General features: G+C 43.7%; 2 protein-coding genes across 5 annotated transcripts in view; one reads left to right on the top strand and one right to left on the bottom strand.

Annotated features, from left to right (window-relative positions):
• dare (NADPH:adrenodoxin oxidoreductase, mitochondrial) overlaps nucleotides 1-13,880 on the bottom strand; it is a 26,047-nt gene extending 12,167 nt beyond the window's left edge. Inside the window, exons 1-9 of one of the 3 annotated variants that reach the window (XM_084604861.1) lie at nucleotides 13,725-13,880; nucleotides 12,949-13,083; nucleotides 11,620-11,840; nucleotides 9,564-9,656; nucleotides 8,252-8,374; nucleotides 7,623-7,667; nucleotides 4,700-4,870; nucleotides 3,787-3,979; nucleotides 557-732 (exon numbers count right to left, since the gene is read on the bottom strand). In XM_084604861.1, coding sequence (XP_084460987.1) covers nucleotides 557-732; nucleotides 3,787-3,979; nucleotides 4,700-4,870; nucleotides 7,623-7,667; nucleotides 8,252-8,374; nucleotides 9,564-9,656; nucleotides 11,620-11,778 — 960 coding nt within the window. In that variant the 5' untranslated portion in view covers nucleotides 11,779-11,840; nucleotides 12,949-13,083; nucleotides 13,725-13,880. Of the gene's footprint in view, nucleotides 1-556; nucleotides 733-3,786; nucleotides 3,980-4,699; nucleotides 4,871-7,622; nucleotides 7,668-8,251; nucleotides 8,375-9,563; nucleotides 9,657-11,619; nucleotides 11,841-12,948; nucleotides 13,084-13,182; nucleotides 13,255-13,724 lie in introns of those variants that run through there. The other 2 variants (XM_084604860.1, XM_084604863.1) reach the window with 2 other exon arrangements.
• RhoGDI (rho GDP-dissociation inhibitor) overlaps nucleotides 13,413-17,899 on the top strand; it is a 20,343-nt gene continuing 15,856 nt past the window's right edge. Inside the window, exon 1 of one of the 2 annotated variants that reach the window (XM_084604865.1) lies at nucleotides 13,413-13,556. Coding sequence is in view for 1 of the 2 variants with exons in the window: in XM_084604864.1 (XP_084460990.1) it covers nucleotides 14,054-14,058 (5 nt within the window). In the remaining variant the exon portion in view is untranslated. Of the gene's footprint in view, nucleotides 13,557-14,034; nucleotides 14,059-17,899 lie in introns of those variants that run through there. The other variant, XM_084604864.1, reaches the window with a different exon arrangement.

Genomic DNA, 17,899 nt, shown 5'->3' with positions numbered 1-17,899 from the left:
CTAAAGCACCTTTCATAACAACTTCCTGGGCTAATAATCAAATCTTTCTGTCATACTGCCAATTTTCTGGTACCATCATGAGCGGGTCATCTAAATACACTGCAGGAAAAAGGCCTCTCCAGTGTCCCTCCAATGAACTCTGTACAGTGCCAGCTGCGACCACCGTACCCTCGCAAGCTTCCCTACAGCTATCAGTGTCGTTTTCCTCACAGATTAGTTCTTCCTACACCTTACAGCGAGTGTGACACCAAATTCGGCCAAATCATCCATCATAACCTCACCTCCTGCCTGCTCTGCCTTTCTCAGTGCTGGTTAGCAGGCCAAACAATGATCTCTCCCAGCCTATTTCGTTTCATAAATAATCTTCTCCCTGCTCCTTACCGTAGTTTGCCTGCACGGTTTGTATCTTCCTGATAAATTGGCCAGCTTCTCTCCCCTCTCACCCTATTTCGTAGTCCTTCAGTCGCTCCCAATGGAGCACTTGGCTTCTCTCATTGTAATTTCTGCAAACACACCCATCTGTGGGGAAGGAGCACTGGTCAGAGGGGGCACTGACCTCTAGGCGGTTGACCGACAGCTCGACCCCTGCGACCCGACCCGTGCCCGGCTCGGCCAGAAAGCGCAGGGGACCGCGCAAGAACCGCAGCTCCCACGAGCGTGGCTGGCCGCTGGGTTTCCTCTCGGATGTTTGAACCATCAGTTCCATCAACCGCTTGCGGGGACGCGGCAGCTCTGGAAACCCACGCAGTGAAAATATAACTTAGTACTAGCACACAAACAAATGCAGGGAAATGAGGGGCTCACTGAGGTACACACAGAACAGATAGTTTTAATGAGTGGAGTGACTGGTGCAACTCAATGTTGTAAATTGTGATGATTTCACAATGTCCGAGAAAGATAAACTGCGCACAAATGCTTAGGTACAGCCAAGCCAATCTCAAATTGCACAGGTGTTCCATCATCTGCCAGTGCAACATTAAGAAAACAAAACAAATATCTTGAAGTGCATCATCTCCCAGCAGTAGTCCTGCAACTCTGACAGCAACACTTTGACGTCAATAAATATGCTTTCCTAAGCCTCTCGCATAATAGTGAGAGCAATTATTACACACCTGCAAACAGATACGATCATAACAGTTACACTTTTGCAGTCTTTTTGTCATATGTCATACACTGGGCCCCACAGGGCGAAACAGGCCTGCACTAAATATAATGACAATGCACGAAGCAACAAACATTACAGGCACAATTAACTAGGGCTCAGATGTTCTCAGAAAGGCTCACATATACAACTACTGTCAAAAGTTGACAGAAAGGAACGTCATCATATAAAAAAAAAACACCGTGTTTGTGCACAGCCTGTAGTAGTTACTATATGCAACCTAGAAAGGAGCATGAAAATCTATGCAGAGCACTAATAAATATCAGGCAGATGCAGCATGAATGCAAATAAGTTAAACTTACTCGCTAAATTAGCTTTCCGGTTGTACAAACATAAGAAGAAGCTCTTATAAAGTGTCTTAACTATGATATCAAACTGCACAACTGATAACACCTCCCAAGGTTAGACGGAAGCCCCTGTTTGTCTTAGAGCATTGGTTTTCGCACTCACATTGGCAAGTCGAATCAAAGTTTGAGCTTCCAACACTCCATTAATGCTCAAATTTTGTAGCGCCAAAGTAAAAAGAAGAAAAATCAGTGCAAAAGGGAAGGCAGGCACCAGTGCCAGCCACACTGTGAGCACATGGCGCGAAATTGATGCGTCGACAGTGAAGCTAGGACTGCCAAAGTTTTGCAGGTTTTTCTCAGCTTGCCTTCTCCAAATGCAAACCCCATTACAGAACAAAAATAAACCGTGGTAGTGTTTCACCATAGCTAAACTGAGCAGTGAATAAACCGTAATGAGATTGGCGGTAGGGAAAAACAGTCAGACGTTCCACCAGTGACGAAGGACGAGGTCAAGAAAGCACTAGAAACTATGAAAAGGGGGAAATCAGCTGGAGAGGATCAGATAACTACAGATTTGTTGAAGGACGGGGGGGATATCGTGCTAGAAAACCTGGCCACCCTGTATACGCAGTGCCTGGTGTCATCGACGGTACCGGAACCATGGAAGAATGCAAACATTATCCTCATTCACAAGAAAGGGGACTCTAAGGACCTTAAAAATTACAGACCAATCAGCTTACTGTCTGTTACGTATAAGGTATTTACTAACGTAATCGCTAATAGAATCAGGACAACCTTAGACTGCAATCAAGCAAAGGATCAAGCAGGGTTTCGGAAACGGTACTCTACTATCGATCATATCCATACCATCAATCAGGTGATAGAAAAATGCTCGGAATATAACCAGCCCTTATACATAGCATTCATTGATTACGAAAAAGCATTTGACTCAGATGAAACCTCGGCGGTGATGCAGGCATTGCGAAATCAGGGGGTAGACGAGCCATACGTGAAAGTGCTGGAAGATATATATAGCGGCTGCACAGCAACCATAGTTCTGCATAAAGAAAGTAACAAAATTCCCATAAAGAGAGGTGTTAGGCAAGGAGACACAATCTCCCCAGTACTATTCACAGCTTGTTTAGAGGAAGTATTCAGAGACTTGGAATGGGAGCAGTTAGGGATAAGGGTAGATGGAGAATACCTCAGTAATCTGCGATTTGCTGATGACATTGCCTTGCTAAGCAACTCGGGGGATGAACTGCAAATAATGATTGATGACCTAGACAGGAAAAGTAGAAAGGTAGGCTTGAAAATCAATATGCAGAAGACTAAGGTAATGTTCAACAGCCTCGGGAAGGAACAGCAGTTTACATTAGGTAGCGAAATACTGGAAGTAGTAGGCGAATATGTCTACTTAGGACAGGTAGTAACCGCAGACCCGGACCACGAAAAGGAAATAACAAGAAGAATACGATTGGGATGGAGCGCATTTGGCAAGCACTCGCAGATTATGACTAGCAGCTTACCGGTATCGCTCAAGAGGAAAGTATACAACAGTTGCATCTTACCTGTACTCACCTATGGGGCTGAAACGTGGAGGCTAACCAAGAGAGTTCTACTTAAGTTGAGGACAACCCAGAGGGCTATGGAACGAAAAATGGTAGGGGTAACATTAAGAGATAGAAAGCGTGCAGAGTGGGTCAGAGAAATAACTCAAGTTACCGACATTCTAGTAGAAATTAAGAAGAAGAAATGGACATGGGCAGGACATGTAGTGCGAAGAGAGGATAACCGATGGTCGCTAAGGGTAACAAACTGGCTTCCAAGGGAAGGAAAGCGTAGCAGGGGGCGGCAGAAAGTTAGGTGGGCGGATGAGATTAAGAAGTTCGCAGGGGTCAAGTGGATGCAGCTAGCACAGAACCGGGTTAAGTGGAGAAATATGGGAGAGGCCTTCGCCCTGCAGTGGGTATAATCAGGCTGATGATGATGATGATGATGATGATGAAACTGAGCAGTCATGCAAAAGCAGGTGTTTTGCTTTGTCAGGCCATTGTTTTTATTTGTATTTAGAAATTGATAAAGATGACATGCAACGCAAGAGAGTGACAGTGAAACATGAGGGGCGATTGCCTGCGCCGATAGCTATGCAGCACTGTACTCGCTTCCCACGAGAAATACTTGGGTTCAATTCTGTTTCACACTAAAAGATTCTCTTTTTGCTGCTCTGCAAGGTTCCACAGAGTCAAACCAAGGTCAACGGAGGCACAGAATCGGTGAGAAACTTTTGCATTTAGTAGAAATTTTGCTCGAAAAGAGAGAGAGTGCTATCCATACCAGCCAGCATTTCTCGAACCATGTCAAAATCCCTGGGCTGAAAGATGCTGTCCACACCGGGAATCTTGGTCATCTCTCGGAGCTCTTTGATGGTGAAGGCCACCTCCAACGGGCCCCTCCGACCAATCACAACCACCTTCCGTATGGAGCTCTTTCTTAGAGCCTCCAGAGCCGGTTCAGTTATGTCCGTCTCCTGCACAAGGAACAACCAAAACTCAGTGAACTCCCATTAGCTGCAGCTTATGATGAATTGACGGAAAAAGATGAACGTGAGAAAACTTGGCTGAGTTCCAATAGGATTCAATGTAAGAGGAACAACCATCAATAAGCCGATGGGCAGTAATTCTTCCCTTGATAAGTGCTGGTGGTTGCACTTCCAAATCAAGGAGGATAGAATTCTTTTATCATTATCTTTGTGTAGTTACCCATATTTATTTGCGTTGTTTTGCATTGTATTTGTACTTTCCATTGTGGCATACTTCATATTTTTACCCCCCCCCCCCTCCTCTTATGTAATGCTAGGCAGTGATTTGAAGGCATTCAAAATAAATATATAGAAAGGAAGTCTTCTGATAGCCCTCCAGAATGCATACTCTGTGTTAATTATTTGCCACTTATTAGATGCAATTAAACATGCATGTGGCTTAACCACAGCTGGCATTTGTCGCATTTACTGTGTCCAATCTGGTACAAACAAGCCAGTCAGGTGCAGAGTCCGTGCCCGAACCACTACACTTGATCCAATGTTAAGCACTGTGAAAGGTAGATAAGCAAGTTTAACTTCAGCAATCTGCTAGTATTTCTTTGTAGCAATTCTTAAACAGTTAAAGCTCATTTAAGAAAGGCCCACTGTATGAATTTCCCGATGTAAGACATGCAGCTATGCTTGAACTTCGTCAGACTAAAAGCATACCTGAAGTGACTCTGGAGGCGAAAGCAGAATACGGGCCACGTCGAGGGCAACGTTACCGTGACCGATGACGACAGCTGTCTCGCCGGAGAGGTCTGGACAGACGCCAACATCGGCAGGGTGGCCATTGTACCAACCAACAAACTTGCGGGCACTGAATACATTCAAAAGGTCCTGCAAGAGCATGGCCATAGTTCGTTAAGGTAGGCACTCACACATCAGATGCGTAAATGTGAAACTGATAAGAAGCTACGTATTACTAATAGGTTTTAAGTTACGGACAAAAAACAATTAGAACAAGCAAGGGGAAACTGCAGTGCCGGAATGACAGCATGTGGTGCTGCGATAATAAACACACAGATTACGACCGACAGTGCCGGGCCGTTCCCATTCTTCAATATTAGGAAGTGTCAGCGGACTATCATCATCATCATCATCCTCAGCCTGCACTGCAGGGTGAAGACCTGTCCCATATTCCTCCAATTACCCGATCCTGTGCGAGCTGCATCCATTTACCCCTGCAAACTTCTTAACCTCATCCGCCCACCTAATTTCCTGCCGCCCCCTGCTACGCTTTCCTTCCCTTGGAATCCAGTTCGTTGCCCTAAGCGACCATCGGTTATCCTTTCTTCGCGCTACATGTCCTGCCCATGCCCATTTCTTCTTCTTGATTTCCATTAGAATGTGACAAGTTATTTCTCTGACCCACTCTGCACGTCTCCTATCTCTTAACGTTATCCCTACCATTTTTCTTTCCATAGCCCTCTCCATTGTCCTCAATTTAAGTAGAACTCTCTTGGTTAGCCTCCACGTTTCAGCCCCATAGGTGAGTACAGGTAAGATGCAACTGTTGTATACTTTCCTCTAGAGCGATACCGGTAAGCTGCTAGTCATAATCTGGGAGTGCTTGCCAAATGCGCTCCATCCCAATCTCATTCTCCTTGTTATCTCCCTTTCATAGTCTGGATCTGTGGTTACTACTTTTTTACTTTTCTTGTCTAGGTCATCAATCATTCTTTGCAATCCATCCCCTGAGTTACTTAGTAAGGCAATGTCATTAGCAAATCGCAGATTACTGATGTATTCTCCATCCACCCTTATCACTAACTGCTCCCATTCCAAGTCTCTGAATACTTCTTCTAAGCAAGCTGTGAATAGTACTGGGGAGATCTTGTCTCCTTGACTAACACCTTTTTTTATAGGAATTTTGTTACTTTCTTTATGCAATACTATGGTTGCTGTGCACCCAATATATATATCTTCGAGCACTTTCACGTACGGCTCGTCTACCCCCTGATTTCGCAATGCCTGCATCACCGCCGAGGTTTCAACTGAGTCAAATGCTTTTTCGTAATCAATGAATGCTATGTATAAGGGCTGGTTATATTCCGAGCATTTTTCTATCACCTGGTTGATGGTATGGATATGATTTATAATAAAGTATCCTTTACGAAAAACCTGCTTGATCTTTTGCTTGGTTGCAGTCTAAAGTTGCCGATTCTATTAGCGGACTGCCAGGATACTGCAAATGTTTTCTGTCTGTTTTGCCTTTGCCCTCGCTTTCTTTCTTTAAATACTGCATTGTCGCTGTAGATGACAGGTTATGCTTGAACTAGCCATTTCTTTGTTGTTGGTTTGACAGTAATTTTCACGAGCAATTATTTTCAGTAGCACTGCAGAGGGGTGGCTATAAAAGAAAGGAAGAGAATACCTGCCTAAAATACTCTGCTTTGGAATATTGGCTGAGCAACAGAGAAAGCAAATAGGTTATATTGTTCACCACGTATGGGGTGGACAATGACGGGCATTGATGGTGTGAAGACCACCGTTTTATGAACCTAGTCCCCATTTCTTCTGCAGAACCTAATATTTTTGCATTCTTGTATTTGTGGACCATGATCGTCAAAGTACACTTCACGCAGACGAATGTGCACACACGTACTCTCTTTCTCTCTCTCTGTTCCACAACATTCCAACTTAAATCCACAAATGTACATATGGAAATTGCAATTTGTTCTTTGCTGCTGCTGTCATCTTAAGAGACGCAAGAGAACAGACCTAAGTATGTTGTGATATGCAAGTCTGCTTTGAAAGTCTTTCCAGTTGTGATGTATGGATGCGAGAGTTGGACTGTGAAGAAGGCTGACTGCCGAAGAATTGACGCGTTAGAATTGTGGTGCTGGCGGAGACTATTGAGAGTTCCTTGGACTGCCAGAAGATCAAATCAGTCGATATTGTCGACCATAAACCCTGACTGCTCATTGGAGGGTCAAATTCTAAAGTTAAAGCTCAGCTACTTTGGTCATCTGATGAGAAGAGAGGAGTCGCTAGAGACAGATTTGATGTTGAAAAAGGTTGAGGGTCGCCGGAGAAGGGATAGGCAGCGAACGCGATGGTTAGATGGCATCCTCTAGGCCCTGCAGATGAAGTTATGTGATGTTAGGAAGATAGTGAGAGACCAGAAAGCGTGGCGTGACATGGTCCATAGGGTCAGGAAAAGTCGGACACGACTGAACGACTTGAACTGAACTGACATCTGCACGATGCTGTTCAGCAACATTTGTTTCTGGGCTAGTTGGTTATGTCCAGAAACAAACATTGCTAAAGCAGTTTTCTTCTACAGTGGGCCTTGTTCAATGTAACCGTTCTTCTATCCCACAATTTTTGCATATCATCAACTAGATCAGAGTCACTGCGTTAGCACCTGTCTTGTCCCCCTTATATGTGATGTGCTACAAAAAATTCCATTATGAAGACAAGACGCCATATCCGCAAAATAACAGATACAAAGCTTAAGGGAGACTATTTTACACAATAACTACTATAATAACAGCTTCCCAATTTATTGCCGCTAGTGGGCTGTTGAAAAAAGTTAAAGCCACACTTAGCTGACAGGAGTGATGAAGCTGCCACCATGGCGACTTACCTCTCCAGGAATACCGAGGCTTTTCTCCTGATCAGCTCCGTATGTCTGGTTGAAATAAAAGGAAACATTTCTTGCCTCAACAAAGTAGGCTCTAAATGCTTTCAACTTGCAAGACAATGTACTGAACAAAGTACGACCCACAAACACTTTGCGTCCTTATAAACACACGTTACTAACAAATGAGCAGTTGTCAAAAGGATTGACTGCGCTGCCTTCCACAAAGAGCTGACAACCGCAGAAGAAAATGGAGCACTTCCAAGGGAAAAATTAAATTTTAGTATGTAGATACAGCCATGCGCCCCATGTGAACTGAAAAGCTGTTGACTTGAATATGTTGTGCGAGAACTGCAAGTACCTAAACACACATGCGAGCAAAAGCAAAGATGTTGCTAGGCAATTGAGTGCATGTGCAAATGCCATTGTAAGCTGCTGAGTGGAAGATGGCAGGTTAAAGAGGACAATCCTGCTCGGATGCAGGATAGAGTATATAATATGCAAGAAAAATAGAAAAACACCAAGTGGTCAGTCACACAGGCTGTACAAGCCCAAGGAACACTGTACTCTAACAAAACTGTAGGATGACCAAAAAAAAAGAAGCCAAGTGGAAGAGGTGCTTGGTAAAGACTAACCAGTACGACAGCATGGTAGGCCTTCCTTAAATCTGCAAGAGTGATGTCTGCACCAAGACGAACATTTCCATAAAAGTTACACCGGGGGTTCTGGGCAATATTTGTGAATGTGTGGACAACGTTCTGGAAACAAAAGGCATAGCATCAGACAGACTGCACTTCAAATAAGAGAGCACAGGTACTCCACAGAGCTTCAAGTGCTACTAAGAAAGATTGACAACTATACCAACTAGTTTCTTCTCTCTTTCTTCTTTTCTTTCATAAAATGGAAAACTGTAGTGCAAAGCACCATATTTTTTTATCCATAATCTGCACGCAGTGCACAAGTACATCAGGGCATATTTCGGTTTGAATCAAAATGCTCTTGCTTAGACAGTTTGCATCTGGTATAGTTTGTAGAGATGAATTTAAGCTTAAAATAAGGTTTTAGATCCCTTTTTGTTTTTATATTGTCAACAAGTAGTATACAATGGGTGAGCAAAACTTTTACTGCCAGACAGAGGGGGATACTTAAGGAGGAGGGTCGCCTCTTCCCCCTCCCCTGAATACACGCACGCACGCGCGCACACACACACACACACACACACACACACACACACACACACACACACACACACACACACACACACACACACACACACACACACACACACACACACACACACACACACACACACACACACACACACACACACACACACACAAACTATATATTTTATCTAGAAAAAGCTTACTGAAGGCATCTTTTTTTTTCCACCAATAAAGTCCTAGCACTGCGTGATTCATATATTTTTCTTTGTTGACCTATATAGCTGTTATATCAAGAGAAAACCTGGAGGCAGAGCAGATGACATTATTATTTTCTATGCTGATATGATACTCTTTCAAGGCACGGCACATGGGAAGCCATTTGTGTATGCTACCATCCTATCACAGTTGTCCCGACTCTACCATTGTACTTGTCATGCAAAAGGTGGCACGAGTTTTGAACACAAGCTTTTTGCACAGACAGATACAACTCAGGAAACAGAATGGCCATCATGCTACCACATCCACAGGGATTAGTCACGAGGATCGGACACCGCCATTGACTGCAAGGGGCCCTTTGAGGGGCAAAATCCGCTTTCTTCTTCAGCAGTATCCGACTATAGTCAAAGCACAAGCTATCAGAAGCTATGCTGAAATTCTCAGCTCAACGGGGTAAAAAAAGGCGAGAGAGCGAAAGTGCATGATAATATTCCTAAATGAAACAATAAAAAGAAAGAATGACCTTGAAGCCTTTCTTTCTTTTCCTGCTCTGTCACGCACACACCTTCACTTCGGGGTGGTCCGGCGCAACGCCGAAGCGTACCAGTCCAAATGGTACCGGCAAGCCTTCGTAGATGTCCACAACAGCATTGGGATGCTGCGCCGAAAGGAAAAAGAAAAAGGTAGGCAGGCACAGCAGAACCGTCAAAAAGTTCAGATTAGGTATTTAATAAACAGAACTCCAATGCACCAAGCAACAGAAAAAAACAAAAAAAGAAACACTAAAGCTGTATGCAAGAAAAAGAAATGTATAACCCATTAAAACCGACACCTACTCCATTAAAGGAGAAGACGCACCAAATATTTGGCTGCGTGCTTTCTTTTTTTTTCTTGGAACGTTGCAGAAGACAATAATGTACCCGAATAACAACATGGAATTCACGCGTGCCAGCTAAATAATTTATAACTGAATTTTTTTTCTGCAGTTTTGGTTTCAAGCCCTGCACAATAGCTGTGATGCCACCGATGAGTTGAGTTATGTGAGTCATGAAAAACCTGCAATATAATCGCTGCTTATTCATTTTTGAGATTACAACTGTTGAGCAGGGATGTTAAAACATTGATGCAAATTAAAATGAACAAAGCATTGACCATACCGCAGCTTTTGCCCTTCTCGTGCGATCTCAAATCGTATGTGATGTCGCAGCTGTTGTTTGGTGGTTGAAACCGAAAGAGCATGAGAGAAAAGAAATTCAATCATAAATTATTTAGCTGGCATAGGACCTCAGGTTTGAGTTGATGGCTGTTCCCTCTCATGCCAACTGAACTGTATGCCGCTGCACACCACTGAGATTTCAGTGACCACAGACAGAAATGAAGCAAAAACATCTTGGACAAGACCCTTTATTGAGGGGAGCTTGTACAGTCAAAGAAAGCAAAGGAACAAGCAGCACTGTTTGCAGGTGGGTTCAACAAACTAAACAGCGGCAATTAAAGCCACCTGCCGTCACCTCGTTTACAGTGAAACAAATAAAAAAGTGTTAATGGCAAATGCAAGAGGAAGTTCACAGTTCAGGAAGTTGACCTTTTTCAATTTGTTATCGTTTTCTTGTTTTCTGGCCACCCATTGTGTGGCATCCTCAAAATTTTAAAGTACACTGAATAGTAATAAAAAACAATGAAAGGCAGTACTACTGCTTTACATGCTGTCCTTTTTACTACATACAAAGCTGATGAGACCAAATCTAAAGTTTGAATTAAGATCTTTAAAATGAATGAGACCTTGGTATAACTTCAGTATGAAATACATGACATCAACAATTCCATTGCGAAATATAGCAGCGCAAAGAATGGGACGAAACACAGAACGAAAAAACACGGACACGGGCGCTTGAAATTTTATTTCGATGCAAGACACATATATAAAGGTACAAAGAGGGGGGTGTAGCTAATGGCGATCCTGCGCAATCACCGAAACAGTGTAGTCACGTCCAAAAGTAAAACCGATAAAAAAGGCCGAAAAAAATAAAAGCGATAAAAACCACGATGTAAAAAGCCAGGATGGAAAGTAAAACCGATAAAAACAGATGTACACATAGCCGAGAAAAGCAAGTAAAAGTGTTAAAATATAATGGTGAAAACATGGGACTAGAATCGCGGCACAAGGTAATTAACAAAAGTGGCAGAGAGGGACATGTGTGAAAAAAAATAAGCATTTACCCTGCCTCTCAGAAATTCCAATTCTTTTTGCAGCAAACACAGGGCCGGTGTACTCACACAGTTTTTTTGCGCTGTGGATTTCGAATGCTTCTGTAATTTCTCTGGATATCCTATGCTGTCCTTTACCTAGAATTGTGCAGCGATTGAAATCTGGGTAACAGGTTTCGTCTGGATCATCATCCTTAAGTTTACACTTTTTGCAGTGCTCGGTGAGGTGCCCGGAAATCGCAATACTTGCAATTGGAAATTGTAATGTGCTGTTATATTTTGTTATGCAGTACCAACTAGCCCGGCATCTTACACTTGCGAATTTCCCTGAGATGCTACTCCAATAGCAGAAGTAACTAATTAGATCGATAAATCAAGCGGTTAATTACTAAAGGCACACAGAACGCACCTACTTTGAGAACCTGTTGTGCTGTGTAGAAGCCTGCTGGGCCTGCACCAATGATTGAAACCTTGAGAGACGAGATGGAGTGCTTCCACCGTTTCACACGACACCAGGTCTGGGGACCTCTTAGCAGGTGACCTCTTGCTATGCCCACACCGAAGACAACCATGGCGTCACCGTTGGATGCTTGTCGAAGAGTGCAGCAGAGGAGAGTTGTTGGCTAGCTTTAACCTATTGGAAAGGCATGGAAGAATAAAAACTCAAAAGGAACAATCTGGCTGCGAGCAATGTGGGCAGTACAAACATAGCCCGAGGACGAATGATAAAAAGACAAGGACCTCAGTCGAGATTAGAGTATGGCTGTCGAAGCTGCGGTTCACTTCAGCGGAAAACATGGATCGGCTCAAAAAAAAAAAAAAAAAGAAAAAAAAAACCAAAAACAGCTGGCAATCGTAGTTATTTGTCATCTTGTAGAGCATGGCAGATGGCACATGGTTTCACACCTGTTAGCCAATTAAACTAATTTTCAGCAATGTGGCATGAGACAGCTAGTGACAGTCTGTAATACACATATTTCCATACATGAAAATGGCACACATGTTGCAATGAAACAAACCAAACAACTTCACACTTGCAACGACGTTTTCCGAAACCGTCATCATCAGCTTACGTCCACTGCAGGTCAAGGTTGGTTTCGTTTATCACTTTTAACGACCCAAAGCGACGGGCTCCGGAAATTTCGACAACCTAGGATTTTGACGAGCATTGACATCGCACAGCACACGGCACCTAGCTTTTCGCCTCCTCCGGGATTCGATCCCGCATCCTTGGGCACAGTAGTCGCGCGCACCAACCACTGCAGTTGCGCCACCCCGGCGGGGTGAAGGCAGTGCCTCCTCCTGGACAACGGTCAAGTGCCTCTACCTATAGTTTCCTTGTCCTCATGTGCCACTTTCTAACGACCTATATATTTCCCTTCTCTTTAAAGCTACTCCAAAACCCAAAAATCTCAATCAGCTTTCTTCTCTTTCCATCACATGTCCTGGCATTTTTCACTTTCTCTTTTTGATTTCGGTTGGGACTTGCGTTTGTTCCCTCTTCCCGCGTCATATTCCTGCATTAAGAAATACTGCCTAATAAGACATTATATTTCGAGGTCATTTTCCACTGCTTTAAATTAACGACAAAAAATACAGGCACATGCTTTAAAACTGTTAACTCAGTGCTCGCGAGTGTAGATCTTTTTATTCGGATGACGACGCGTTACGAGCAGTAACACGGAGAAAAGAAAAACTTAATTGCATTTGTGGTCGGATGAAATGCAGATACAGTGACCCACCTCTTACGCTGGTGTCCCTAACTGGCAGGGAACACGATCAGAACAAGTGTGAGCTGTACGTCTTGCTCGGCTCCGAACAGCTGACATCGTAGGACCAGTAGCTTTAATGCTGCCAGAACTCAGAGAAAGCGTTGTCTGCACGGGAAAGAAATATGCAAGGACCCACAATTGTCACAAGAATCGCAGCTTGACTATTATAATAGAGAAGTACAGCAGTTCAAACAGCACACGAACCATGCAGGAAGGACACGAACCAACGACCTAGCCCGCGCAACGCGAGTTTACCGCGCTACATTGCAGTCAAATGTATCAATGCGCTGTCCGGATAATTTTATTTTAGATAATATGCAATATTATTGGCACTGGCTAGCAAGGACAACAGTGTGTAGTAACTCAAAGAAGGTACTTTTTCTTTCTTGTAGTCGAAGTAAGGTGCATGTAAAGTAAAAGTCAATGAAACGCTTTTCACCTGCGCTCGCACTTCAATGCGACGCGCCGGAAGTCGATAAGGTGTCGCCATCTTGAACCTTCACAAACACCGCGGGTGGTGAAAGAAAGCACGAAAGCACGTTTACCGCGCATCGTACCTCGTAGACGGCACCCAATAGGTCAGTTTCTTGTTTGTACGATCCTAATGACTTGTAATCGAGCTACTGATTGCGCCTATCCACCCATAAACGCATAACGCGTAGTTTAGTTCAGGCGTTTTGCAGCCAGAGTGAAAAAGCATGGCTTCCGCCCGTTTGAACTAGCCGGCGTTCTTCGCATTTCCATACCTTTGCCGATTGTACCAATGTGAAGTCTACGCTTGTTACTTGTGTTGAATCAGCGTTTACTAAACTTCGCACGTGACGGCACAGATCACATTCGGAAGCTTGGCGATCGTGCTCCCAGTGGAGGCACTTTACCAAACGCGGTTGTCACGAGGGCGTTTCACTGTCACGAGCCGCTGTCCGCGGAAACACCCAACTTTTATTTTTTTTTTGTTTACGTTTTTCCTGCTCATCAGTGTGCTTTGCTTGATGATGACGTCATCGGCAGTCTGAGAGCAAAAATGTGTGTCTGCGCTTTTTTGTCCGCCCCTGTAGCTTTGCGCCGTTACCATATGCAGTACGTGATGGGATCGACGTGTAATATTTATACCGCGGGATGCCGAACTTGCTCGTCGCTCTGCCGTGACCGCGGGCATGGTTCTTTACCGTGCAGAAACGAGTTGCGAGTCTTCTGGAATTGTTGCGCAACAAGAGGTGCCTCGTGAATCATGAGCTCGTTCTTGAAGCCCAGAGAGAAATTCCGTGTTCGCCGCTGCCCCAAACCGCTTTCGTAGTCGAGCCGATTCGCAGCAATTTTTTCTTTTCGCCGAAGTGACGCACACGGAGAAAAATGTTTGTTATATTTTCTTTGTCTTGGACTTTTCTTGCTTCCAGACAGTTCGGACGCATCTTTTTAAGGCGTCGTGGACGGCCTGTGGCTTTGTTGGCCTTTTCTGTCCAAGTTGTCATCGCTGCTAAGCAAAGAGACACGACGAAAAAATGCAGGCTGGAAAGAACTTCCTTTTCTCTTGGCAGTTGAATTTAAAACGTTGCGTGCTGTCAATGTGAAAGGCTGCTCTCTCGTGGCAAAGCAAGTTGAAGGGAAATAGCGGCGCGGTTGGCGGAGCACAGCGACGTGCAAAAGGCGAACTTTGTAATACGTTATCTGGTTTCCTCGCACGAAAAAGAGCGAGCCGCTCTGCCGTGATTTTAGCTCGCGCATTCCTAACATTTCTGGCCTTGATTGGATGGGCTCCAGTTGTTGCGTGCTCGTTGCCAGAGCCGTCGTGGAAACTCGCGGTGCATAATCGGCTGGAACTAAAACCTCTTCTGTCGTGGGAAAGCTGGTAGCGAATGTAGGTTCGGCTTGCAGTTTATTAAATATCTCGAGTTCTAGTTAAGACGACCTCGTTTGATGTCGCATAGATGTTAATGGCAGAATGCCTGTTTACTGAGCCATGTGCTTTATTGTATGAACAATGGTTCTCGTTTTCTTTTTCTTGGGGAGGGGACGGAACATATTCGTGCCAAGTTTAAGGAAATGGGTTTTGCAACTACACCTAGTTCATGCTGCTTCATTCGAGCATCTGATTTAAAAAGGAGAAAACTGGACAACAGGAAACTATTGTGAGGTTCAGGTTTTCCACAAAAGGCGGTAATCATAGGTGTGGTTGCCTTGCGGAAGGTAACCAGGCACAATGATGAATTTTAGCAACACTAAGCGTCAACAGCTGTTCCTGGGTGTTGTCTTTTCCACAAGCCGCTCGTGGTCTTTTCAGAATGTCTTGCTTGCAGTCTCAGTAAAGGAGCTGAGTGTACGCTTTGGGCACCAAATTTTGATCCTTTGCTCTATTCAGGTCATGCAACATCATTGTGTGGTTATTTTGTTCAGCTGTCTCCCAAACTGGTTCCAAAATTGTGTGGGGATGTACCCCATTTGGTAAATTATTTAGGATTTTGTTTCACAGATTCCCAAATGATGCCATCTGCAGCTACACATGACCGAATGAAGAACCTTTAATTACAGGTGTAGGTTGCTTTGCCCCTAAGAGACATGACTTATTGACATCATTCTTTTTTTTATGAAACTTCATCCAAAATGGCCTTTTAGCACCCATACCACCATCTGCCGGCTGAACAAATATTGGTTCGGAAGTCGTACTTACTGCCAACCGGACACAGAGTTACAAAAAGCACACGACGAGCAGGACTCAATGGAAGCCATAAATTGCAGTCGTCTTGTACAAGACAAGCCTGGCTTGTCGAAGTCCGCTGTGGGGTTAACGATGTGATGATATTTATATGAGTGTTGGCTCTTCAGCAGTTTTTCCATGGTGGTAAAAGTTGCATGGGTGCAGAGGAATGCAGCTTCACCGAGCCATTCCTAGCAGCAAATCACTGCTGCCTTGTAGAGCAGTCATTGTCCACTGTAAAGCATAGTTTGTTCTATAAACACATTTCTTACCATAGCAAGTAGCTTAATGAGTGTGGTTGTAATTGTATTTGTAGGGACTGTTGCAACTGAAGCATTTAAGGAGGTGAGTTGCCGATAGATGTCCAGTTTGTCATTGCTCTAAATAGGGTGTTTCTTGGAACATTTTCTTGCTTTTCGGTGCTCAATTATTTAGATGTCCAAGTTCCTTGTTCTAATATTGCAGCTAGTTACGTTGGGGTCGTGTAATTACAGAGATCTCTCTTCGATTCTGTGTGGAACAGTAGGCCGATTTCTTTATATAATACATATTATTTATATAATACACGTTAATATAGTATACATTAATTATATAATACACATTAATTGAAAGACAGCAGAGTTTTGCAGGGTTGCCACTTTGTCCTGGGATGTCTGCATGATTTTGCTGCAAAATCTAGTAAGGTTAAGCCGTTAAATTGGCTCTGCTATCGCCAGGTGCTGCGCCTCTTTCCAGTGTAACTCGTAGCTGTGGAGGGTGACACCTTTTAACTCATTTAAGCATGCTTGCATTTACGTTCATGTTTTCTTCAGTTTATATCTGCTAGTAGCACGCTGTTAGTAACACTCCTCTTAAGGATAAAGTATGGCACTCAAACTTTTTTTAAGCGATTGTTATCTTTCAATCCACATCTGTTGCCCACAAAGATGAGTTCAATGTGATTATTGAAGGAGCAACTGATTCTTCTGGCTGTGCCATCTGGCAAACTGTGAAGCTTGTCTCCGCGTTGTTCAAGACATCGTTTGTTTTGTAGTTTGCCAGATTGCAGAGCGTGATGAATCGCCTGCTGAGCTCGACACGACGAGAAATCTGCTACAGTCGACCACGGCTTTTTGGCGATTCCAGAGCATGCAGGCAGGTTCCGATGTTAATTTACTCACAAAAAAATGTAGGCCATTGTAAGCTATCTTATGGTCAGTGTTTGAGCCCAAATAGACCTGCAGTTTGGACGGGAGAATTTTAAAAAATCAGTACAGATGAATATCGAACAATATGTGCATTCTAATGGAACATTTCTGTAGGTTGCCTTGGGTTAGAAGAGTATACAGTGAAACTTCACTTGAACGAACTTCAAGGGACCTTGAGAAAATGTTTGTTGAAGTGAAAGTTCGCTGAACTGAAATAAGTGCGCGGAAGCTTATTCCCATTAGCTCCAAGAAACATCCGGATGTTTGCATCATATCTCGACCCAATTTCAATTTGTCCCTACACTCATTTGCAAGCGAAGAATGCAGTAACCTTTAAAAGAGTGAAATGTTGTACTTGTTCAAGTCTGACATCATGAGTATAATATTTAGCGTAAAACTACAGGACGAAAGAAATACAGGACGAACAGCGCTCGTGTTCGCCCTGTATTTCTGTCGTCCTGCCGTTTTGAAATAAATATTATACTCGTAATGCAGTAACCTTTTGCAGCACTTTTGAACTTAGGGCTGAAGTTGTCTTCACCTCAGTCACTGTGTGCAAGCTCCCGCGTAAACCTCGTCCGGCACAGCGGTCTGCTGGGCAGCAGAGGCATTCATTTCCTCCAAGCAGATCATTCCTTCAGCAGACCACGATTAACCAGCATGCATACGTACGCCTTTCTTGGAGCTAAGAGGCTTTGCAGGGCTGAAGTATGGGCGACCATGACTGTGGATGTCTGTGACTATGACTGTGGAGCATGTAAAGCTAGCTAGGGATTCCACTGGCTACAAGCTTGTTTATACAGCGAGTTAAGCTTAACGTGTTTCTCAACGTCCAAATAGTCAGCAAAAAGTGCATGTTTTCTGGTTGATATGCTCAGTATGAGGTAGGAGACACAGGATAGCGCTATAGAAAATGTTCGTAGAACTGAAATTAGCAACAATTGAATTTCGTTAAAATGAAGGGCGTTTGCCTAGCGTTCAATTGAGCTTCAGCGGGGGAAATTAAAAAAGTTCGTACAACTGAATACTTCGTTTAAAT

The sequence above is a fragment of the Amblyomma maculatum genome, chromosome 5 (genome assembly GCF_055883805.1).
Source record: "Amblyomma maculatum isolate TAMU_Amacu chromosome 5, ASM5588380v1, whole genome shotgun sequence".
NCBI lineage: Eukaryota > Metazoa > Arthropoda > Arachnida > Ixodida > Ixodidae > Amblyomma > Amblyomma maculatum.
Note: the sequence above shows the minus strand (reverse complement) of the source record. Positions and strands in the feature narration are given on the sequence as shown.